General features: G+C 45.4%; 1 protein-coding gene across 9 annotated transcripts in view; it reads left to right on the top strand.

The window, feature by feature from the left end:
* The first annotated feature begins 69 nt into the window (after positions 1 to 69).
* Positions 70 to 24306, top strand: part of USP16 (ubiquitin specific peptidase 16) — a 25392-nt gene continuing 1155 nt past the window's right edge. Inside the window, exons 1-17 of one of the 9 annotated variants that reach the window (XM_080655281.1) lie at positions 70 to 248; positions 840 to 1044; positions 4160 to 4261; positions 5904 to 6082; positions 9422 to 9525; positions 10394 to 10497; positions 11640 to 11824; positions 12311 to 12406; positions 12953 to 13083; positions 13388 to 13475; positions 14602 to 14680; positions 15938 to 16029; positions 16308 to 16364; positions 17199 to 17375; positions 19815 to 20481; positions 21433 to 21527; positions 22082 to 22168. In XM_080655281.1, coding sequence (XP_080511407.1) covers positions 4201 to 4261; positions 5904 to 6082; positions 9422 to 9525; positions 10394 to 10497; positions 11640 to 11824; positions 12311 to 12406; positions 12953 to 13083; positions 13388 to 13475; positions 14602 to 14680; positions 15938 to 16029; positions 16308 to 16364; positions 17199 to 17375; positions 19815 to 20481; positions 21433 to 21527; positions 22082 to 22168 — 2202 coding nt within the window. In that variant the 5' untranslated portion in view covers positions 70 to 248; positions 840 to 1044; positions 4160 to 4200. Of the gene's footprint in view, positions 249 to 839; positions 1136 to 4159; positions 4262 to 5903; positions 6083 to 9421; positions 9526 to 10393; positions 10498 to 11639; positions 11825 to 12310; positions 12407 to 12952; positions 13084 to 13387; positions 13476 to 14601; positions 14681 to 15937; positions 16030 to 16307; positions 16365 to 17198; positions 17376 to 19814; positions 20482 to 21432; positions 21528 to 22081; positions 22169 to 24306 lie in introns of all 9 variants that reach the window. The other 8 variants (XM_080655284.1, XM_080655285.1, XM_080655283.1 and 5 more) reach the window with 8 other exon arrangements.

Here is a 24306-nt window from a genome sequence, read left to right as displayed (position 1 = left end):
ACCAGCAGGTGAACAACCCACAGCCACGCCCCGCGGCGGAACTCACTAGGAAGCAGACCTTCCGGACGCGGCGACTGAACTTCCGGCTCGAGGCGCGCGCGTGCGCACCGCAGAGCCGCGCACCGGAAGTGGCTGCTGTCCGGCCGCTCCGGCTTCCGCTCTGTCGCCTCTAATTCGCCACGGGGAGGAGGACGGAGCCGGCCGTGCGGGGCCCGCGAGGAGTGCAGGGATGGGCGCCGTCGCCGCGGGTGAGTCGTGGCCTGGCCGCGCGGCCTCCTGCGCCCGGGACGCGAGTCTCCTGCCGGCCTCGCTCTCTGCGCCGCGGCCTCGCTCGGAGCGCGGGTCCCGGCCTCGCCCGGCGCCGGGGCCTCGCTGGCCTCGTCCTGTCACTTCCAGGCGCTGCCCAATGAGTTGTGGGTGCTGGCTCCCCCCTCGCCCCGGGAGCCCGCGGTTCCCGAGGATGGCGGCCGTTGCGGGGAGAGGGCTGGGGCGCGGGGGGAGCGGGCCGTCACCTCGGCGACCCTGTGCTCCAGGGTCGGACCCCAAACTCGGCGCCACGGTCCAGACCTGCTGACAGCAGTCCAGGCGCTTCCATGCTTTTTTAAGAAATATATTTTTATTGATTTCAGAGAAGAAGGCAGCGGGAGAGAGAGAAGCATCCGTGATGAGAGGGAATCATGGATCGGCTGCCTCCTGCACACCCTGCACTGGCGATCCAGCCCGCAACCTGGGCCTGTGCCCTCACCGGGAATTGAACCCTGACCTCCTGGTTCATAGGTCGGCGCTCAACCACTGAGCCGCACCGGCCGGGCTCACTAAGATTTCTTGATGTTTTACAGCTGACGGTGCCCACGGCTCTCTTCCCATGGCTCATTAGATGCCCTGTACAGTTGTCAAAACTTTACTGGGGCTGTTTCCGCAGCATTGACGTCACCGCCACCGTCCAGTCACAGCTCATCCTTCAAGTTTCCCTCAAAGCAGTTCTGAGAGCGCTGCCTTCACGGGGCAGACGCCACCTTCTCCACGTGGTTGCTTCGTTCTCTTGTATGTACCTCTGCACCTTGTGATCATCCTTAGTCCGTCAGGTATTTCCAGGCACCAAGTGTTTCTTGAGGACCTACTAACACAGTTTTAGGTAATTCAGAGGCAGTGCCTAAAGCCGCTCCTTTTCCCGGACCTTTAGATCCCAGGGGGAGAAGTTGCACATGTCCAGGTTGAGGATGCCCCAGCTCGCGGTCAGAGGCAGGTGTTTGGAGTGGAGGGCACCAAGGATGGACTGGGGGGGAGAGAACGGTCTGCCCTCGGTTCCATCTCTGACGCCCTGTGGTCCTTCATCATCTTGGTGTGGAGTTTCCCCCTTTAGTGAAATGCTCCGTGTTCAGAGTTGTTGTGAGACGCCAATGAGATGGTGATCATGAAAGGGCTTTGAAGAGCAGAAGCACCATGTGATTAAACTTCACTGGTTCTTTTTGAGACGTAATGAGGGTCAGGGTTGCAGAGCATTGGGAACAACTTGTGAAGGCCCTGAGTGCAGGCTCGGGAATGTGGACTGGAGCCTGTTAAATGCTTCCAGTCAAGAGTGATGTGATGGAAATGGCATCATGGGAAGATGTTTCTGGTGCCAGAATGCAGCACAGGTTAGAGGGAGTTTGACTGGAGGCAAGAACTTGAGTGGTATTTTTCCCCCCTAAAATCTACAATTCTAGATAAGTTATGTTAAATGTTATCTTTAGGGCAAGAAAACATACATAAAATATACCTTGTATTATATATACCTATATACTTTGTATTCTTTATTTATTTACTTTGTAAACTTGTTACATTTTAGATTATCTTTGTAAAGGTTAACAATTACTTGATGTGGTACTAATTTTTCATACAGGCCTTTTGAATTTACCTTTAAAAATTACACTAACCCATTAAGAGCTAAAAGAGGAATATTTGTAAGACTCTAAGACAGTGGTCGGCAAACTGCGGCTCGTGAGCCGCGGCGGTTTGCCGCTCTGTTGACTAATGAGTTTGCCGACCACTGCCTTAGGGAAAAACACTTAAAAAACATTTTAATAATGTACTAATGTCTTTAACCTGAAGTCAAAACTTCTGGGTAAGGGTAATGCCTTACGCCAGTGGTCGGCAAACTCGTTAGTCAACAGAGCCAAATATCAACAGTACAACGATTGAAATTTCTTTTGAGAGCCAAATTTTTTAAACTTAAACTTCTTCTATTGCCACTTCTTCAAAATAGACTCGCCCAGGCCGTGGTATTTTGTGGAAGAGCAACACTCAAGGGGCCAAAGAGCTGCATGTGGCTCGCGAGCCGCAGTTTGCTGACCACTGCTCTAAGACAAGACATGGTGACAGCTAAAGTAGCAGAATTAATTGGGAAGTGTTTTCAAAACATATGTTCCAAGTCTAACTTTACACTAATGTAATCAGAATTTTAGTAAGCATGCCAGGTCAGATAGTCAGTGATTTTGACACTAAGCTATTGTAATGTATGTTAAGTGCAACTTTTCAAAATCATTACTATTATTTAAAATTATGTAGACCCATATGTACTTTCAGTACTTTTCATATTTACTAATTTTGCATTGTTGCCTAAGAAGGTGCAGAGCTGATGTGCAGCTAGATTTGTCATAGTATTCCAAACTGACTTTATAATATAAATATTTGACAATGCAATTATAATAAATTATCGTATAATACCTATATAGGGTAGTATTCATATAGGAAATCCTGGTGTGGAAAATGCAGAACAATCTATCATTGTTTCTTTTTGGCCTGGTAATTATTTTGCAAATTTTCTAACTCACTTTAATAGTTTGTTTTCAGAATTATTTATAATTTTTCTTAGAGAAATTATTGATTTAATTTGCATAGACCTTAGAGCTAAAAAAGGAAGCTTAGCCTGGCCAGCATGGCTCAGTGGTTGAGCATCAATTTGTGGACCAGGAAGTCACAGTTCAATTCCCTGTCAGGGTACATGCCTGTGTTACGGGCTCCATTCCCAGTGTGGGACATGCAGGAGGCAGCCGGTCAATGATTCTCTCTCATCATTGATGTTTCTATCTCTCTCTCCCTCTCCCTTCGTCTCTGAAATAAATAAAAATATATTTTAAAAAAAGAAAGAAAGAAAGAAAGGAAACTTAGAAGGGAAGGACATTGTCTGCGTGCCACGCATTTCACATGTTCTTAGTGAGAAGTTGAATCCAAATGGTGTCACGTGCTGAGACTTCAGGTCTGTGTAAGAAGACCTGGGTTCTCTCCTAACCTTCACATTTATTGAAAACCTCTTTTTTGCCCTAACCGGTTTGGCTCAGTGGATAGAGTGTCAGCCTGCGGACTGAAGGGTCCCAGGTTCGATTCTGGTCAAGGGCATGTACCTTGATTGCAGGCACATCCCCAGTGGGGAGTGTGCAGGAGGCAGCTGATGTTTCTCTCTCATCGATGTTTCTAACTCTCCCTCTCCCTTCCTCTCTGTAAAAAAATCAATAAAATATATTACAAAAAAAAAAACACCTTTTTTTTAAAATGTATTTTTATTGATTTCAGAGAGGAAAGGAGAGGGAGAGAGAGAGAAACATCAGTGATGAGAGAAAATCTGTCTCCTGCATGCCCCCTAATGGGGATCGGGCCCACAACCCAGTCATGTGCGCTTGACCGGAATCGAACCTGGGACCCTTCAGTCCTCAGGCCAACGCTCCATCCACTGAGCCAAACCAGCCAGGGCTATTGAAAACCTCTTAACCTGACTAAGAATCCGTTTCGTAAGCTAGGAAACCAGTGTAGTACTATTTATTCTCTCTACTTCAGAGTTTTTATTGAAAACTACATGATATATGTGAATGGTCTTTATAAATGACTAGAGGCCTAATGCACGAAATTCGTGCAAGAGTAGCCTTCCTCCCCCCCCCCCGCCCCCGGCTGCTAGCACCAGCTTCCCTCTAGCACCCGGGACCTGGGCTGGCTTCCCTCCAGCTGCTCACAGGTCCCAGCTTCGTCAGGAAGGACGTCCAGTCTAATTAGCATATTACCCTTTTATTATTATAGATAGTGTATGATAAACATGTAAAATGTTATCTATGGCTGAGTTCTATTACTGTCTCAGAAAGTATAAATGACCTTTTTTTTATCAAGTCAACTTTATCTTGTTTTCTAGATTGTTATTTTGTGTCAGGAAGTAATCCATGAAGTGCCAACATGGGAAAGAAACGGATAAAGGGAAAAATTGTTCCAGTTGATGATTCTTCTGAATCTTTAGGTATATTTCACCAATTGAACCTTTAAAGTGATGTTTATGTCTGTAAATGGCCATTTTTTTAATGTGTAAAAATGGGATCGCCCTAACTCAGTGGATAGAGCGTCGGCATGCAGACTGAAGGGTCCCAGGTTTGATTCAGGTCAAGGGCACTTGCCCAGATTGTGGGCTTGATCCCTAGTAGGGGGTGAGTGGGAGGCAGCCGATCAATGATTCTCTCATCATTGATGTTTCTCTCTCTTTCCCTCTCCCTTACTCTCTGAAATCAATAAAAAATATATTTTAAAAATTTTTTAAAAAGGGATCAAAGTGTACATTATTGTTCTGTAATTTGCATTTCTTTTTTAAAAAACTGATTTCAGAGAGAAATTGATTTCAGGTTGGGGATCAAGCCTGCAACCCGGGCATATGCCCTGACCAGAAGAAATCCAACCTGGGACCCTTCAGTCCACAGTTGACACTCTATTCACTGAGCTACACCAGCTAGGGCTGTAATTTGCATTTCAACTTAATGTTTTTATCCAGTACACTAGGGGCACAGTGCACAAATCCGTGCACCTTGAAAGGAACTGTGGGCCGTGAGGCTGCAGTAGGCACAGGGGCAGGTCCTGGCCCATCTTCCGCGCCCCCGCCCGGCCCCTCCTGCCATGGAACCCCCCCCCGCCCCCCAGTCCCGTCGGCCGGCAGCCCCACTCCTGCTGTCGCCACTCCCACACGCTGAGGGCGCCAGCCCTGCTAGCACCCGTTGACGGCGCAGAGCGATTGGGGCCAGTGCTGGGCGCAGGCAGTGGGTGTGAGCGGGGCTGTCGTCGGCAGCAGGGGCGAGCCCTGGGTAGGACCGCGGCACTGGAGCAAAGAATTTTCAGTAACCACCAGAGCCCCAATGACAGCGACCGGCGCCCCGCCTTGGTCTGGCGCCCCTGCTCACCTCCACCATCCCACCGCGGCCGACGCCTGCCGTGTTCCGTGCACGCCCCCTGGTGGTCAGCGCACGTCATAGTGACCAGTTGTTCGGTTGTTCCAGTTCTGCCATTCCGTCTATTGGCATATTAGCCTTTTATTATATAGGATGTTGTTTAACAGTCTTCAACATTTTAATGGCATGATTAGTCCGTTGATAAAAAAGACCATGAGCTCATAGCTCACATCTACTGTCTACAGTTGTGAGACTTTCAGTGGCTGCGTCTCCTCCCTTGTGCTACGGTAACGTACTTTGGGATTCCTGTACACGTATTTGTTTTTCTGCCTCTCCTGCCAGAGTGTGAGCTCCTCAGTGAGAAGAGCTGAGCTTGGCTCTTCCGGTTTCCTGGCACCTGCCTCAGCACGGGGCCTGCCGACTGAGCAAGCACCTCTCTGCACACGTTTAAAATAAAGAGGATAATAAATCTGACAAAGGCCTCAATTAAAGGAAATAGTTAAATGCATCGAAGTGAATGCATGTAGGACTACAAAAACAGCAAAACTCCAGATTTCTCTCATAACCAACTGATATTCAGATACCAAACACAGTGTTACTGTTCAGATTATCTAACAGTTTGTACCGAGGATAAATTCATATTTGAAGTTCAAATGAAAGGTAAGCTTTGAGATTCTCTGAAGAAAGTTGTATTTTATCTCATCACTCACGTGTTGTTTGTTTTAATAGAACCTGTGTGCAGACACATTAGAAAAGGATTGGAACAAGGTATTCTGAAAAAGGCTTTAGTGAATGTGGAATGGAATATTTGCCAAGATTGTAAGACAGACAATAAAGTGAAAGATCAATCTGAAGAAGCAGCAGAAGAAAACCCTTCAGTTTGGCTGTGTCTTAAATGTGGCCATCAGGTATGCTTAGACGTTGGTCACTGTGGGGTTTTACAAACTCGGCTTGTTTCAGAAGGTGCTCCCTGAGTACAGGATGGTGAGCGGCTGCCAGCTCCCATAGGCCATGTTCCCTCGGGAGCCGGTGCCTGGACTGAGGTTTGTGAGATGTAGGTGGTTTCCTGGGGTGTGTTTGCACTGTCTTCACCAGGAAAACCGAGGGAGGCAGGGTTAGGCTGAGGGAGAGCGAAGAGGCAGACATTCAGGGCCTCAGCTAGTCTCAGGATGAGCCGTGGTCTTGGTACCTGTGCTTAGACCAGTCCTTGGATGTGGGCTGCCTTGGTGTTGGGACAGGTGGGGTGGGGGGCCACCCTTAGCCAAGCCAGCTTCCTTTCTCAGGATAATTCCTGAGGATGGACAGACCAAGCTGTGAGCTGTCAGCAGGCAGCTGGGAGAAGGGAGTACCTTGGTCTTGTGGGTGGGGGTATCTGAGTGGCAGAACAGCTCCCCGGTATGCACGCACTAGAGGTCAGGGTCTCATAGTCACCTGTATTGGCTAGGGGACAGGGCTGCCAGCCAGGCCTGCCATAAAGCTTGAAGATGAGGCCGAGATCTTTGTTTTTCAATTGAAATTTTACTGAGATGATTACAGACTCAAACGCAGTGTAAGAAATAATACAGAGATGCCTCTGTACACTTTGCCCAGTTTCTCCCAGTGGTAACATTTTAGCAAAACTAATACAGTATTGCCCTAACTGGTTTGGCTAGCGGATAGAGCGTCGGCCTGCGGACTCAGGGTCCCAGGTTCGATTCCGGTCAAGCCTGTGGACCAAAGGGTCCTGAGTTCGATTTTGGTCAAGGGCATGTACTTTGGTTGTAGGCCCCTCCTTGGCCCGGCCGTGGTCAGGGCTCATGCAGGAGGCAACCAATGGATGTGTTTCTCTCATCGATGTTTCTGTCTTTCACTCTCTCTCCCACTCTCCTCAAAAACCAGTGGAAAAATATCCTCGGGTAAGGATGAGCAACAACCACAAAATAATAATAAGTAAATAAAATAAAAGTTACTCTGTTGTCAGTATTTAAAAAAAAAATGCTATACAGCCTGGCTGGCGTGGCTCAGTGGTTGAGCTTCAACCCATGAACCAAGAGCTCACTGGTTTGATTCCCGGTCAGGGCACATGCCCGGGTTGTGGGCTCGATCCCCAGTTGGGGGCATGCAGGAAGCAGCTGATCAATGATGTTTCTCTCTCATCAATGTTTCTCTCTCTCCCTGTCCCTTCCTTTCTCACTAAAAATCAATAAAAACATTAAAAAATAAAAAATGTTCTATAAATGGGACCATATAGTACACAACATTTTGGGATTGGTTTTTCACTTACATAATCACCAAAGAGTCATCCGGGTTGGGTATTGTAAGTCTGTTCTATTGCTGAGTGGTGGTGGGCGGTTTAATTGTATTGCTGCTTGCTTAACTGCTCACCTTTTGCAGGATGTCTGGCTGGTCCCATTTGTGGCAGTTATGAATAAAGCTGCTATGAACGCTGTGTACCAGTATTTATGTGGCTTTCAGAATTCATTTCTCTGGGAAGTGTGCTCAGGAGCCAGTGGCTGGGCCATGTGGTACTCCGCTGCCCCCAGTTCAGCTGTGCCACTTCATGTTCCTGCCGCAGTGCGAGGGGTGCACTTCCTCTGTGTCCAGGCAGTGTTTTCTCTTCAGCCTTTCTGAGAGGTGAATGGTGCTGTCCCGTCATGGTCAGACAGTGTTTAAAGATGGTTAGCAAAGAACACATTTACTTATTTGTACTTGAAAGGTTTCCATTGAACCTCTTAAACGCATATGGTGAGCGGGAATATATTTTGCGACTTTAACTTTATTCTACATTTTATTTATTTTGCTATCCTTTAAATTCCTAGTCAATATTAACTATTACTTTCATCCCACTGTAGTTATCTTTTGCACTGTGATTCTCAGCTGCTGTCTTAAGACAACTCTTTGATTCTTACGTTTCAGTTGATTTGCAATGGTGATATTAATTCTCAAAATTAATGTCAAATTTAATTCATTTTAGAATTAAATGTTGAGTGGGATGAACTAATCAGTAGTGTTTTATATCATAGTTAGAGGGTTAGAAGCCACTGACAAATAGTCCTCCTCCAAAGTATATTTTTAGCTGCACTGGAAACGGGACCCATCACTGCAGTGCTGTCCATGGGAGCTGGCCTGGTGCAGGCAGATGCACGGTCCAGGTGTATTTCTTAGCAGTGATTCAACCCGCTGCAGGCAGGAAATGCATGTTCTTTTACGAATAAGACTTTAGATCTTGTGGGTAAAAACCTCTCATTTATATGCATATGTGCATAGCCCATGGGCATAGAGAACAGTGTGGTAGGCCTGGAGGGTGTGGGATGGAGGGGGTCAGTGAGAGGAAAAAGGGGGACATCTGTAATACTTTCAACAATAAGGAAGAAAAAGAAAAAGTTTGAGTTTGGAACTATAAAAAAAATCTCATTTGTTCAATTAATGCTATTGACTTTCCTTTTTCTAGATAATTTTGATAATAGAAAGACTAACTCATTTTTTGTGCCTTCAGGATTTACAGTTCAGGGGAGGATGGACATAAACATTAGCAACTTTAATATAAGGTAGAAAGTAAGGAATGCCACCAGGAATTTACACCATATTTGGTAGGAGAGTATTCACTGGAAGAACATAATTTTTTCCTCTGGGAGTACAAGCATAGTAATTCTTCTGAGGGAGGTAGCCTTGGAGCGGGATCGGAGGACTGGGTGGGGTCTGAGCAGAGGCAGTGGCGGGAAAGGATTCCGTGAAGGGAATCACGGGAACAAGATGCTGTTGGCTGGGCAGGTGCCGAGTGTGCTCGCTGGTAGACGTACGTGGACAGGAGGAGGATGGACCTGAGCCTGGAGAGCCGGGTTCGGTCAGAGGGTGTCAGGTTTGTTGACTAGGAGTTTAAGAGTAATTTATAATTTTTGAATTAAGCACATAAACAGAGCTTTGTTTTATGAACATTAAACTGAAAAAATATGTATGTGAACAAAGAGGTTGAAGTTAGGGAACTACTATGTAGGAAGCCGATACAGAGTCCAAACTAGCCCCAGTGAACGACTGCACTGGCACGGCTGGTGGGGTCCGGAGGGGCAGCTACAGGGAAGGAGCCCTCTTCCTGGTTTTCTCCACGCCTAGGTTTCCACAACATCGAGACTCTTCAGAGTCTAACACTGTGTTTTCAAAATTGTGAGAAAGGCAGAATTTCTCGAGCCACTTGTTCACTATAGAGTATGAATTCCCCCCTCTTTGGGTGAACTTCCGTGGCCTTGACCCTGGTGATGCTGGTTCCCTAGGGCTGCGGCAGGAACTCCCAGGAGCAGCACGCTCTGAAGCACTACCTGACGCCAAGGTCCGAGCCCCACTGTCTGGTGCTCAGCTTGGACAACTGGAGTGTATGGTGAGTTTCGGCTTCCTGGCCGGAAGTCGTTGGAGAAGGGAGGTGTTTGAGATGTTAAAGGAGCGAGGAAGTTGACGTTTTTGTTTGTGTAAACCACCACTTGCAGAAGGCTGGAGGCTGGTGTTAGGAGAAGCTTCTGCTTAGTATTGCACTAGCACAACACCTGGGGCGTGTGCACACTAGGAGCCCTCATCCTTTCCTCTTGCTTGTGATACTGTAAAGCGTATGGCAGGTTGCTTTTAGTTTAGCAGTTGGGACACCAAGAACACACTCCAGCCTAACAGGGTATAGTAAAACGTTGGCAGTGCATTTACATGACAGTTTTCACATCTTTAAAAACCACTTACACAGCAGTGTTCACGGAATGTTATCTGACAACTAGAAATTCATGCAAGAGTAGGCCTTCGCTGCCTCAGCCGCCTCGGCCCTCGCTGCCCTGGCTTCGTCCGGAAGGTCGTCTGGACGGTCATTCCGCTGTTCGGCCGTTCGGTTGATTTGCATATTATGCTTTTATTATTATAGATAGATTATAAGATTTGTTAATTTTGATGATGTAGGTTTGTACTTTGAAATATGCGTAGAGAAAACTTTTGACTTTAATGTTGTAAGTAGCCATTTCGAGTACTACTAGTATGTTTGTTTGGGGTATTTTTCACAGTATTTGTATGTAGCCATAATTTGGGCTAATGTTATTAATAGTAAACCAGAGTTAACATGGACAGTCTTCTTTAAGAAAACACACAAGTTTTAATTTCATTTTCTCTAATAAAATAATCTGATGGTTCTACACTTCGGATTCCAGGAATCCTGATTTGTGCCCTTTTGCTTGTTAGTGTGTCACTTTTCCTCTGTGGTCTTTGGGACACAGGTGTTACCTATGTGATGAAGAGGTGCAGTATTGTCGTTCAAACCGGTTGGGTCAGGTGGTTGATTACGTTAGGAAACAAGCCCGTATTACAGCTCCAGAATCAGGTAAAAGAATCACTTGTTCCTTAATAGAGACTGTGATGTTGACCTACATATCTTGTGATATTTGAATAATGTACTGGACTACCCAGTATTGCATATAGTTGAGTAATATTAATTATGATTGACTTTAAACTGTGAGACTATTTTTGGTTTAAGGATGTAAAACTGAAAATAGAGATAATTCTGAAGTGTTAGAATTAGAAGGGAATCAGAAATAACCTAGTCCCCTGTGATGAAGAGTCTGGTCTCACTGATGAGCAGTCACGCCCTGTTCCCATACCCTCCCTGCACAGGGGCTTAAGGTCGACCTGCTTTATTTTTTTTTAAGACTTAAATTACTTTTTTATATATGTTTTTATTGACTTCAGAGAGGAAGGGAGAGGGATAGAGAGAAAGGAACATCAGTGATGAGAGAGAATCATGGATCCCCCTTTGGGGATGGAGCCCCCAACCCAGGCATGTTGCCCTTGACTGGAATCGAACCTGAGACCCTCAGTCCACAGGCTAACGCTCTGTCCACTGAGCCACACCGGCCAGGGCACAGTCGACCTGCTTTAGACTGAATTTACTCTTGTTTGGGTGATATAAAAGTAAAGTACTTGTAAGTCCTTCACAAGGCCAGATACTATTCAGGTACTTTTCACACATCATTAAATTGATTGGGTGCTATGCATCCTTAGCTTTAAGTTTGTGCAGGTTTTTACAGTCACAGGAGTGTTGGCAGAGCCACAATTGTTTGTTCCTAACTTCAGGGTGCGTTTTTGAATTCATTACACGTTTTATTTCATGTATACATTCTTTACTTGATTGCTCTATATTACAGTTGTACAAGGTAAGATATGCTCATTTGTAGAAAACTTTGTGCATTAACAAAGGGGTTTTTGCTAAAAAGCATATCCTGTTTGGTTTTATTTGTCAGACTAATGCTCACCTCAGTTTTGAGTATTTTTTATTTACTGGTTTTTCTCTCTCAATGGTAGTTTACTTATATTTATTAGAAAACATTTAAAATCAAGCAGGTGGCAAATAATGATAGTGGGTAAAATTCACAAACTCTAGTACTCCGTCCTCAGTGTAACTTTGCATTTGATATGGCTATATTACACATTTTGCTAAATCATTTTTTCTTTCTTTTTTTTCTAAAGCAGCAAAAGATAATGGTAACATTGAACTTGAAAATAAAAAATTAGAAAAGGAGAGTAAAAATGAACAAGAGAGAGAGAAAAAGGAAAACATGGCTAGAGAAACTTCCATGAATTTTACTTCTCAAATAACTGTGAAAGGACTCAGTAATTTGGGGAACACGTGTTTCTTCAATGCAGTTATGCAGGTGCCAGCGTTAATTTTCCTCCTATAAAAATCTAGTATCTCCCTATTTGTTACTTCCAGTATTGAGTTTTCGCCCTAAGTAATTTATTCCCATGTTTTCAAAGAAAACTCAAGGAAGTACTTACTTTGCATGTCAGTAAAACACTGCTGACGGGTTCAAAACAAACATGACCCCTGCCCTCAGGACTTGCCCTTGGGGCGGTGGGGGGGCGGGCGCGGGGGCACGGGCTAACCCTGGACAGAACAGTGGGTGCATGGGCTGAGAGAACCATGGTGGAGGCGGGGGGTGGGGGGGTGGAGAATGCCTTCCCAGGGGCTGCTTGTGCCCGGAATTGAAGTGCTGATGAGCATGGAGAGGGGAGAAGAGCATCCATTGCTTGTTTCCTGGATGGAGAGTCGAGATTGCAATGTTGGGAGTGGCTTTGTGTTTGGATCGAAGGGGTTGATTTGTCTTGAGATAACTTTCCTTTTCCATCCTACATTCCAGAATTTGTCACAAACACCAGTGCTTAGAGAACTACTGAAGGAAGTAAAAATGTCTGGAACCATTGTAAAAATTGAACCGCCTGACTTGGCACTAACAGTATGTACTTTAAGATTTTCTTTATAATCACGAATTTTCCTCTGTGAATATCCATAGTTTAAGTTACTTTAAAGCATTGATGCTCATTTTCATCATTTTTGTTTGTTGTGTTTAGGCTACCAAGTTAGTGACTTTCAGACCAACAGGAAGTATAAGGAGGGCCCCCCCCATTTCTTTGCTGCTTCTTTGCTGCATCGTGCTGTGCTCGTGTGTGTGGCTTCCTTCTTGGGAATGCTGGGAAGTTTGTGAGGCCCTGGGCATACCAAAGTGTAGCCACGTGAATTCCACCTTAGCTTTTGCATGAGGTCTTTTGCTTCTTAAGTATCCTGAGTCCCTGATCATCTAAAACTAAACCAGTAGAACTCAATTCTTCATAAAATAGTCTGTGACAGAACCTTTCTTTCTACATCTGTTGATGTGTATTTGGAACTTTTGAATAGACAACTCAGGCACATTGGCAGCATAGGTTAACTAGTTAACATCTCGCTAAGATAAACGATTCCTAAATTGGAATGATGATGGGAGTATTTTTGTTCCCGTCTCCAGGAGCCCTTGGAAATTCACCTTGAGCCTCCGGGCCCTCTGACTTTGGCCATGAGCCAGTTTCTCAGTGAGATGCAGGAGACCTCAAAGGGAGTCGTGACGCCGAAGGAGCTCTTCTCCCAGGTCTGTAAGAAGTGAGTATCTGCGCTGAGGGTGCCTTCAGTGCCCAAGTCAGATGCTGAGAAATTCCGTGAACATTCGTAGCACGAGAACCAGCCCAGTGCACACATGAACGCATCGGCTGTTGCATTTGGATTAAAGAACATGTGCTTTATGTGACAGTGACATCTGCCAAGGGTGTTGTTGGACTACACAGAAATTCTAAGAAACCAGGGCACATCAAGATTCGGGATTTGATCCTAAGACCTTGTGAAAAGAGTTTCCCGTTGTAGTAGACTCATCATCACTTTCCCCTGTCTGTTTCCCTTTCTTCCGTAGAGCAGTGCGCTTCAAAGGCTATCAGCAGCAGGACAGCCAGGAGCTGCTCCGGTACTTACTGGATGGGATGAGAGCAGAAGAACACCAAGTCAGCATGTTTTATAACCTCATCTCACTAACTCCTGTCATTGGTATCTTAAGGGGCATTAAAGCAGTCAAAGTAGTTACTGAGGCCGTTGGGTCGGGCAGACGTTTTCTGCACCAGCCTTTTCGGTCCGGCTCAGTCATCAGAGTGATGACGAGCGTTAGAGATGATGCTCTGTGTTGCGTGACGTTCCAGCATCACGTCCTTCGGGGTGCTGGGTCCGGGCCGCACCCGCGAGCTCCAGTTCCCACCGCAGCGCCTCGCGGATGCTGAGTGGGACTCTGCCCAGCCTTTCGAGCCGGGGAAGCGCCGTGGCCTCGAGGAATGAGCAACGTGGTGTTGTCCGTGTTGCGTTGCTGTCACGCTGATGAGCCTTAGGGCTTAACTCTCTCTGTCAATAGCGGGTGGTAACATGGGCTTTGATATGTCTTTTTGCTTAAAGTCGCAGAATCTACTGACGTCGTTGGTGAAGATTTACTATATATTAACTCACTTTGTATGAGTCGGGACATTTGTCTCATTTTAAAGTTTTTGTTACTTGCCAGGATGGAAAGTAATGTACTTGGGGATGTGAATATAATTAGTAATAGTAATAATGTAGTGATAACAACTAATATTTATTTTGCTCTTATGTCAACCACTGTGCTTAGTATTTTATACGAATAGCTGAGTCTTCACAGCCATTCTGCGAGGTAGACGCGGTTACCGTCGCCTCGCTCCTAGATTCTGGAGCTGGAGTGTAGGAAGCCTCCAGGCCCCTCGTGATGGGCGGGCTGTCCGGCTGGAGTCTGTCCCCGTGGCTCTCCTCAGACCGTCCTGCCTCTAGGACGGAGCTCAGTGGTCTCTGCAAAGGAGATGGGCCTGTTTGGAAAGCTTTGGTTTGAGTAGGTTAAACTTTTGAAATGATAGGACAGTGCCTTTTCCATGGGTTAGTGGTTTTATAAGTATAATTCTTTTTAGCTCCTGGAATTAATTTTGAAAATGTGATTTTAGAAATATTAATTTTTATTCAGTAAGTTTGGAGAGCTAATTCTTGATCACTTTCTTGACTTGATCACATATTTCTAAGGAAAATAATTATAAAATTTTAAATTTAATAGTATGCATATATTCATTTTGTTACTTTTAGAGAGTGAGTAAAGGAATTCTTAAAGCATTTGGTAATTCTACTGAAAAATTGGATGAAGAACTAAAAAATAAAGTTAAAGGTAATGTTTGACTTTCTGACTAAACCACTGTAGTTGAGTTCCTCTGTCCCTTAGGTGCAGATGCCTGCACGTGTACTTTGCACCCAGTTATTAACATGCTTCCTCTTTATCACCGTTGACCTTTAAAAATGGTTCAGTACTTCAAAGATGGATATTTTACAAAAAGTAAACTTCTGACGTATTCTTTTTATGCAATGTTATAGTGACATTTACAAAGATAGAGCTAAGATGACATCATAGTTTGATTTTCAAAAGCTTAAACTCCTAGTCAGCAGTGATCAGTGAAGCACTGTCGGTGGGAGTTGGCAGGAGCTGGATTATTACTATGGAGCCAGCCTCGCTCTGACCGCTGTGTGGCAGTGAGCGACCTGGCATCGGTCTGTCTTGGGGCTCTGTGAGGTCGGGACTCTTCTCTGCCTCCTGTCGCCACAGTCGCCCCCGCTGGGTGCTGAGCCCTGGAAATGGGGTTGGTGGAGCTGAGGAGCCACATCTTTATTTTTACTTAATTTTACTTAATTTGATTTAAATGCCCACAGGACCAGTGGCTACTGTATTGTAAACCACAATTTTGAATCAACAGATAGCAACTCTTTGCCTCTGTGGTGCCCCTAAGGGCCTGGCTGGTGACAGAGGGACTCTCTCCTGCTGTCAGTATCCGTCACAACGTGTGTTTCTGTATAAATTGACGTCTGCTATTTGAACAAAGTATGTAAATTTCACCTATGTAGAAATAGGGGTGGCCAGGTAGTAAAATGATGTCCCCTTACACTAAATTTATCGGGAGTATTTCTGGACACAGGGGATAACAGGAGAGTTCTGGCTGGAACATGTTCCTGAAGGTTTTTCTCTGTGTGTAAGGGAGCTCAGTAGTAGCCGCCACAGAGCAGGTCACGTGCACTGTCGCCCAGCTTGCTGCCGCGTGGAAGGGAGCGACCCAGCCTCGCTTGTCTGCTCGCTTCTCTGTGGAGACAGATGACAGAACGTCTCCCTGCCCCGCACAGCTGTTTTCCACTAACTAGGTCTTGGATGAGAACTTTTTCTTTCTCCCGAGATGTGACAGTGTGACATTTGTTGTGCTCTAAAGTGCAGTATATGCCGCTGATTATAGCACAAATAAAATCATGGTAATTTTGTGAGTAGAGAAAGACAAGTCTGAGATAGGAAATTAAAAAGTAGAATTTTAGGGCTAGCGAGGTTAAGAAGTTGTAGCTTCTTCACTTGATCTTGTAAGTGTAATGACACATTTCCCCCATGCAGATTATGAGAAGAGAAAATCAGTGCCGAGTTTTGTGGACCGCATCTTCGGTGGGGAGCTCACGAGCACAATCATGTGTGACGAGTGCAGAACGGTGAGTGGCGGTCGTGCTGGGGACTCACTGCCAAGACCCCGCCTGCCGGCTGTGCTTTCAAACCGAGGCTGCGCCACAGCCGTCCTCGGGGCCACGGGCGCCACTCGCTGCTGGCACGGGGCCTCTTGGTATCGGAGGAAGTTGTTCCCGTGTTCTGCTTCCCTAACCCACAGTTCTCAGTGCTGTTTCCAAAGATGAGGCCCCGCCACCAATCTTACTGTGTGATGTCGACAGTGAATCTTTTCCTTCCTTTACGTTTTCTTTTTTGGTTGGTTAAGGTCTCCTTGGTTCATGAGTCTTTCCTTGACTTGTCTCTGCCAGTGTTAGATGATCAGGTAAGACTGTTGAGTTCATTTTATTTAAGTAGATCGTTTTCCTCTGTACATTTCATGGGGAGCCTTGTCACCTTTTCCAAGTGTGCACATCACTAGCCTGTGGAGAATTTTTCTTAAATAGTTGAATGGAGAATGGGGTAAATAACTTCTTTTACACAAAAAGAGGAGACTGTGTTTGGAATTCTTTATAGTTAAATTGATTAGTTTATATGTAAAGATGTATTTTCTTCATATTGAAAGTTATATTTATTTTCATTATTTAAGACTAACCACAGATCCCTCACAGTCCTAAGTCCTCAGGTGTTAATAGGGACCAGCCATATGAATCTGGTTTCTAGTAGGAAAAAGGAAGACATGTTAAGAATTTTGGATAAATCATTATTCAACTAAGTATGAATCAGGGGTCCTTTTAATCGCTGTTACTTAGTGATTAAAGTCTTACACATTTATTTTCTTTCCCCAAAACTGTCGTTTCCACACAAAGAAATAATGAATAAAGGAAACCCCTACATTGGGACATGGAGAGGACGGGACGGGAAGCGCACTGGGAAGTGGCAGGCTCCACCGGGCTGCGGCCTGGCGAACGCCGTGCGCTGCTGCTGCTGTCGCCCTTCCACGTGGCCTTACCTCTCTCACTGTGGGTTTGCTTGTCTTGTCAGGATTCGAAGAGTGCTGTTTAGTATTTGAGATGAACAAATTTTGTCCCGGTATATTTTCAAACATTGTGGGAAATCAATTACTGTAGAATAGGAGTAGAAAAATATTTATGTAGCATGAAGTCTCTTCACCAAATGTAAAATTTTATTTTTGGCCCTTTTTCCCCCATATTTTAAGAGTGGTAAGAAAAGTATAAATGATAAAAATCTGAAAAAGACAATGGAGAATGAAGATAAAGACAGCGAGGAAGAAAAGGATAACGACACTTACATGAAAGAGAGAAATGATATTCCGTCAGGAATAAGCAAGCACTTGCAGAAAAAAGCCAAGAAGCAAGCCAAGAAGCAAGCCAAGGTGAGCCATTGGGGGGAAGGCCACACTCCTCCGGTTTCCCGTTTTGAACGGCTGAGTGTGAGTCAGATTGACGTGGTGGACAGGCCTCGTCTTACAGCCAGCTCTTTCACTTGGTGGTCCGAGGAGTTCCCGAGTGTTCTCTGCTGGAGATCTCTTCCAGTGTATGCCACCAAAAGGGACAACTGAAAACAAGTTTTAGTGCATTTTGAACATTTCTGAGTTATTTATTCATTGACATCCAAACTTTAAAAGTACTTTCATGTGTACGAGTCCTCTTGACTCCCATCCTTTTATGATACTCCTAACCACTTCACAAGCTCATGTGTTCTCTGGAGTTCCTTTGGAAAACATGATCAAAAACAAGTATGTTTTATCTCCTTTTAGAATTATGCACACAGTTTTGGACTTTTTGTTTCTACTTTATTAGATTCTTGATCTTTCTATTTTAGGACACAAACATTTGTTTTTGTTTTTTAAATATTTTTATTGATTTAAGAAAGAGGAAGGGAGAGAGAGAGAGAAACATCAATGATGAGAGAGAATCATGGATCGGCTGCCTCCTGCACACCCCACACTGGGGATCGAGCCTGCAACCCGGGCCTGTGCCCTGACCGGGAATTAAACGCTGACCTCCTGGCTCCTAGGTCGATGCTCAGCCCCTGAGCCTCACCAGCCAGGCAGGTGGTACCAATTTATATTCCCACCAGCAGCATCGGAGACTTGCTTTTTCTCTCTGTCCTCACGGCAGTGTGTTCTCGGACGTCTAGATTTCAGCCTGTCTGATGGTGGCATATAGTAACTTAGTGCAGCTTATTTTCCACTTTTTAAAAAATATAGATATAACTTTATTGATTTTAGAGAGGAAGGGAGAGGGAGAGAGACACATCAATGATGAGAGAGAATCACCAATCGGCTGCCTCCCACACACCCCCCACTGGGGATCAAGCCCAAAACCTGGGCATGTGCCCTGGACCGGAGTTGAACCTGGGACCCTTCAGGCTGCAGGCCGTAGCTCTATCCTCTGAGCCAAACCAGCCAGGGCTATTTTCCACTTATTTTAATATAAGTGAAGTTCAGCACATTTTTTTGTTTAAGAGTCATTTGTGTTTCATTTAAAGTATTCACTTATGTTCTTTCCCCATTTTTATTTTTTCTAATTGAACTTACTGAGGTGACATCGGTTAATGAAATTATATAGGTCTCGGGTACAGTTCTACAATACATCTTGTGTGTCGCATCTTTCTTTCAGGTGTGACACCTGGGAGATGGTTTGTGTCCTGTGCTCCCTTCCGCCCTCTGTTCACGTAGCCTCACGGCCTATCCTTAGTTACAGCCAGATGGTGACCCGTCTTCAGGCAGGACTCTTGATGAAATGCCTTTGTCCCTCAGCATGGAAATAGGCTGCAAATGGACAGCCCTCTGTACACAAGGCTTCCTTGCTTCTTCCCTGACTTGGGAACATTTGTTTCCGGAATATTTCCCTCTGTCTCTGTCCACAGTAGTCCTGTCTCCTCAGGGAAACCGGCCTGAGTTGTGTGTGTAAAGCAAGCACGTCACACTCAAAGGCTAACATGGGCCAAGTAAGATTTAAGTATACGTGGGCTGCAGAATAACAAAAGCTTCAGTTTTCATAGAAACGTAGGTTTATTTCGATAGAGACGTAGGTTTATTTCGATAGAGGCATGCTGAATACAAAGGGCTGAAATAAATGAGTCATCGTTAACATAAAATAGAACATTTTAATAAAAATTAATATTTTTCTTGAACATTAGCTTACCAGACACTGAATAACTGCACAAATAAGTGTAACGCAAATAAACGTATTTTTCTTGTTCTCCGAAAGCGAAATATTTCCTGTTGCGCACACCAAACAAGTCAGTCCAAGACTAAGGACGTGGCCATCGGCTGCTAGAATATTCGCTGCGGGTATTAGTGGAGAGAAATGGTGTGTCTGCGCGTAAGGGAAATGAATGCAACACGATTATAGTCATCAGTCATTAGCGAACGTTGTAGTTCATCATTAATAATTATGTATAACAGGATATTGTAAAAATTAAGTTATGAAATTTTTATTAAAACGTTTCTTACATATCATTACATTGGCTGGGCCGCGAGTTTGACATGCATGTGTAAAGTCACTACAGGGTATAACAGTGTACTCCTCTGTCCAGAGCACTCCTCTTAGAACAACATCCTGCACATTTTTATTTGCCCTAGTGTGACGGTTGTTTGCTGATTGATAGTTTATTCCTACTTTTCTTCAAAACTTATTTGATCCCTGATAGTAAAGGAACTCTTAGGATCAGTTTTGGGAATAAATTCTTCCCTATCAACAGCTTCTTTATTTTTGATGAATAAGCAAGAGAACCTGATGAGGTACATGTACGCTCCTTCTCTTCCTCTCAATTTTTAAAAAAATGTTTTACGATTTTTACATAGAACCAACGAAGGCAACAAAAAATTCAAGGAAAAGCTCTTCATTTAAATGATGACGTCTGCGCCTTGGACCATCTTGAAGATCATGAGTGTGAGGCTGAAGCGTCAGTTCAGGGAGACGTGGATATTAAATCCGACCATATCTCTCAAGAGGAAGTTATAGGTAAAGAATATTGTGTTAATCAAAACGACTTGAATGGCCAAGAGAAAATGATAGAAAATGGATCTGACCATCAAAAATTCACAGAGGACGTAGATGTGCAAAGTGTCAGTGTGGATAACGACCTGGAGGTTTTGTCATCTTCTCCCACTGACTACCCCGGGAGTTTGAACGGTGCCTGCCTGGATGCGGGGGGCGGCGGGGAAGTGGACATCTCTAGGGGTTTCCGGAACCTGCACTTGGATGCTGCTCTTCACCCTGATGACATACATCTGGAGATTGTGAATGGCAGCCCTGCTCCCGGGACCACGCTGTACGAGTGTGTGGGCCAAGATCCAGAAACTGCCTTCTGTACCCTTGCGAACAGGGACACGTCCAGTGCTGACGAGGGCTCCATCCAGCACTGCTTATACCAGTTCACCCAGAATGAGAAGCTCCGAGATGCCAACAAGCTGCTGTGTGAGGTGTGCACCCGGAGACAGTGCGGTGCACCAAAGGCGAACCTAAAAGGTACTGTCCCTCACGGAAAGCACTCTCGGTGTGGGGCATGTCCTGCCATCGGAAGGGCACTGCTGCTAATTGTGTCAGGACTTGGATGTGTCAGAAAATCCCCCTCCGTCTAAGTATTCGAATAGGAGGCCGGATCACCCGAACTCGATTGTAGGACTTCCCAAGTGTGCCCTTGGACACGTCCCCTGTGGGTAACCGTCCCGCGGGCATGGTCACAGCAGGACCCTGACGGGTGGTGGCGGCTGCCTTATTCCTGTTTCCCACCAGCATTGGGATGGCCCTCACCTCCTTGCTCCCAGGAAGCCACACTTTAATAATTCCTCAGGTACAAAAGGGACATGCCCAGTGCGAGGTCCTGGGAGCAAGGCTTTCTTAGTCTCCCTCAGAGGGACGAGGAGGAGCTTGGGGGAGTGTGACAGGGACTGTGGATGCTTAAGGACGCTTGCTAGATAGAATCGTTGAAACTAATTTTCAAGTCTAGTTTTTCATGTATTTACATGTCAACACAGAATAAACTGTTGATTCCACCATTCTGTTTAGAGCAGGTGTTGACAAACTAGTCTACAGGTCCAATGTGGCCTGCGCCTGTTTTTGTATGGTCTCTGGGGAAATGCTTTTCATACATAAATATTTGAAAGTTATTTTATGGTAGAAAACACTAACTTGGAACCCCAGTTAATTAAATGTTCTCTTTCCACAAGTAATAGCATTGTTTTCTTCAGTAGACTTGATCGTACTTCATTACATTTTGAATTCCATCAGTAAAAATCTGTGTAAGTTTTATCTGATGTATAAATACCTACAAAATCCTTGATTGGTCCTTAGTCCATAAAGCCTAAAATATTTACCTGGTCCTTTCCAGAAAGTGTACAGTTTTGGCTTTTTCATCACAGACTGAATGCCTTAGAGTTCTAAAATGTTCACACTGATATATTTTTTTCCTTTTTTTAGGTGAAAAGAAACATGTTTACACCAATGCCAAAAAGCAGATGTTAATTTCTCTCGCTCCTCCTGTTCTCACCCTTCATTTGAAGCGATTTCAGCAGGTACCCGTTTGTTACCTGAAATGTATTTTAAACATGTAACACCTGCTTTCTTTATGTCTCAACATAATACTTTTTCTTTGGTTTTCTGTTACTTAATTCTAACGTCAAAGAAATATGGAAGTAAATATATATGTGTTTGTAAGACAAAAGTTTTAAGGTGCAAGTCGAGGAGGAGGAGGGTTTAGGCACAGTTCTTCCTGTTTACTAGAGTTCACGTCGCTCTTCTTAGTGACGTCAGCATTGCACCAATCTTAGTTTACCAATTACGTGCCCCCCCTTAGAGCTGGCCCCCGTGGAGGAGGCCAAGTGCTTCTCAGAAGAGCATTCTGCTCGGTTTTCAGCATCAGAACCTCAGGTCTAACGTGGCTCTCCTCGTGGCCGAAGCAGAAACGTTTCCTCACAGGAGCAGCTCTCCTGCATGCGTGCGTGGTGCACGTAGCCACACCGATCAGCTCAGAGTCAGTGAGAGACTGAAGTCGGGTGGTGGGGCTGCAGTGTCTGTAGCTTGCACAGCTTGTGCAGGACAAGAACCTAAACCCGCTCCTCTTTTTCAGGCTGGTTTTAACCTACGCAAAATCAACAAACACATAAAATTTCCGGAGATCTTAGATTTGGCTCCTTTTTGTACTGCTAAATGTAAGGTAGGTAAAGTATTCTTTTTGTGAAAATCCTTGAAAGGGAAATCGTCTTCCACAAATAGAGCAGCAGCTCAACCAAGTGTGAAGTTGAGCATTTCTGAGCAGAGTGGACCTTTGGCTTCTGTGCCTTCAGACTTTCAAGATCTGTGATGAATTGTTTTGAACGTTAACTTTATTTCAGTTCAACATTTTTTAACTCCCATTATTGTGGCAGACGTTGTCTGGGGAACTGAGAGCACAAAACTAAAGGTGAGCAGACATATTAATGGGCAGTCAGCCTGTTCAATGAGGCTCAGTGGTAAGATTGGTGCACACGGGGCAGGGTGGTTCCAGGGAGGTTCTGTTGAGTGGACGCGTCTCAGCCAGCACTAGCGTAGGACTGGTGTGGCGAGTGGGGTGGCCATGTGAGGTGGCATGGGGGGTGCAAACAGTTCTGGAGCTCACAGGGCGAGGTCTGGGGAGTGTGGAGAGCTGAGCTGGGAACCTGGCTTTATTAGGCGAGCAGTGTGGAGCCACAGAAGCAGGTCACTGAAGATCTGTGTATTACATGGGTTCTGGCTGAGGCCTGGAGGCTGGGCTTCGAGGAAGAAACTACTAGAGGCAGGGGGACTAGTTGGAAGGCTGTTGAGTTCAATCTATGGATGCTGGGTTTAAACTAGGGCAGGAGAAAAATTAACCAGATTTGTGGTCCATTGGCCTGCAAGATAAGACAGAGGCCTTTCCATGAATGCTGAGGGTGACCCAGAAAGGGGCTGAGTGTAGATTCCAGGGCCTGGCTGAATGACTGGGTGTGTGGGCAGACGGAATGCCATACAGTGATGTGGGAAACCCACGAAGGGCGAGTGGAGAGAGTTGATAAAGGGTTCTGTTTGGGGCACAGAGAGTGTCAGACGTTTGGGAAGGACTTGGCAATCCGTGCGAGGTGGTGGTTCGAGCTGGGAGATGTACGCAGAGCCCTGGCTGTCAGTGATCTCCAGGTGGAAGGTCTGTGTCCAGGTTGAATATGCCAGTCCAAGTACATCCAGTCTTACTTTATTCACGAAACTTGAAATGACAGGAATTCCTCTTCCCCATCTAAACTGCCTGCAGCGGGTTTCAGAGCTGGCGGGTAGTGAACTGCAATTGGTATGTTCGTAGGCCACTGCCACTTTTGCTGTAGTTTTGACTACAGGGCATCAGGAATCCAGCTTCTGCCTAAATGCCAGCGCCCTTCGTTCAGGTTTTAAGGGAAGGGCCACATGTCCTTGACATCAGAGTATCAGAGAACAAGACTGGAAAGTAGTAGAGACTAACAGCGAGATCATGGCAAATTTTTCAAGTGCTGGTAACTTCCAAGGGTTGAGACAGGAGATACTGGGGATAAAGCAGGTAGGTCCGTTAAGAGGCTTGGTTGAAAAGGAAAAATGGCAGATCCTTGAACATTTTTTTTTTTCTTTTTTTAAGTCTGGGAGACAGGTAGGGTTGGAGGTCAAGAGGGAAATGTACAAGTTGAAGATACAAAAGGTAAAGATCCTTGACATGGGGAGACCCTGAGATGAGGACACGGCGCTGCAGGGAGAACAGGCCCTGTGCCGTGTAGGTGAGGTGAGGCCAGTTTCTGTGAAGGACATCCAAGGACAAGTGACAGGGTTGTGCAGTCACAGTGAGGACCTAATGAGGAATTCATGAATGTACCACCCACATGTATAACTGTTTCCTACCAACAGCAGCTGTGGGGGTGGGTTTGTGATGAACTGGATGTGGTGGCCATGCTGGTGCGTGTGGAAGGTTGTGATGCTCATGGTCTCAGTTCTCAAACGCTAATGGGCATTGGAACAACCAGGGAATCACTAGGCCACACGAGGTCTGAGCATCTGCATTTCTAAGCTCTCAGGTCATCCCAATCCTGCTGTTCTGTTACACTTTGAGTCTTGAAGACAGGTTTTATCTGGGAATGAGACCAAAGGAGGCAGGAGAAAATGGGACTGTAGGGTCCTGTTAGGTTAGAGTCCGGGTGAGGCTGGAAGAGCTGTGCACGGAGATGAGACTCTCAGTCAGAATCCTGAACAGCTCCGAACAACGAGGCTAAACTTGAACGGGAGGGACGGTACTGAGGGTCTGGACAGTCCCCAAGGAGGGTGGCTGGATTTGGGGTGAAGCAG

Source organism: Plecotus auritus (assembly GCF_963455305.1).
Source record: "Plecotus auritus genome assembly, chromosome: 2".
Classification (NCBI taxonomy): domain Eukaryota; kingdom Metazoa; phylum Chordata; class Mammalia; order Chiroptera; family Vespertilionidae; genus Plecotus; species Plecotus auritus.
This window is presented reverse-complemented; position numbering and strand designations above follow the sequence as displayed.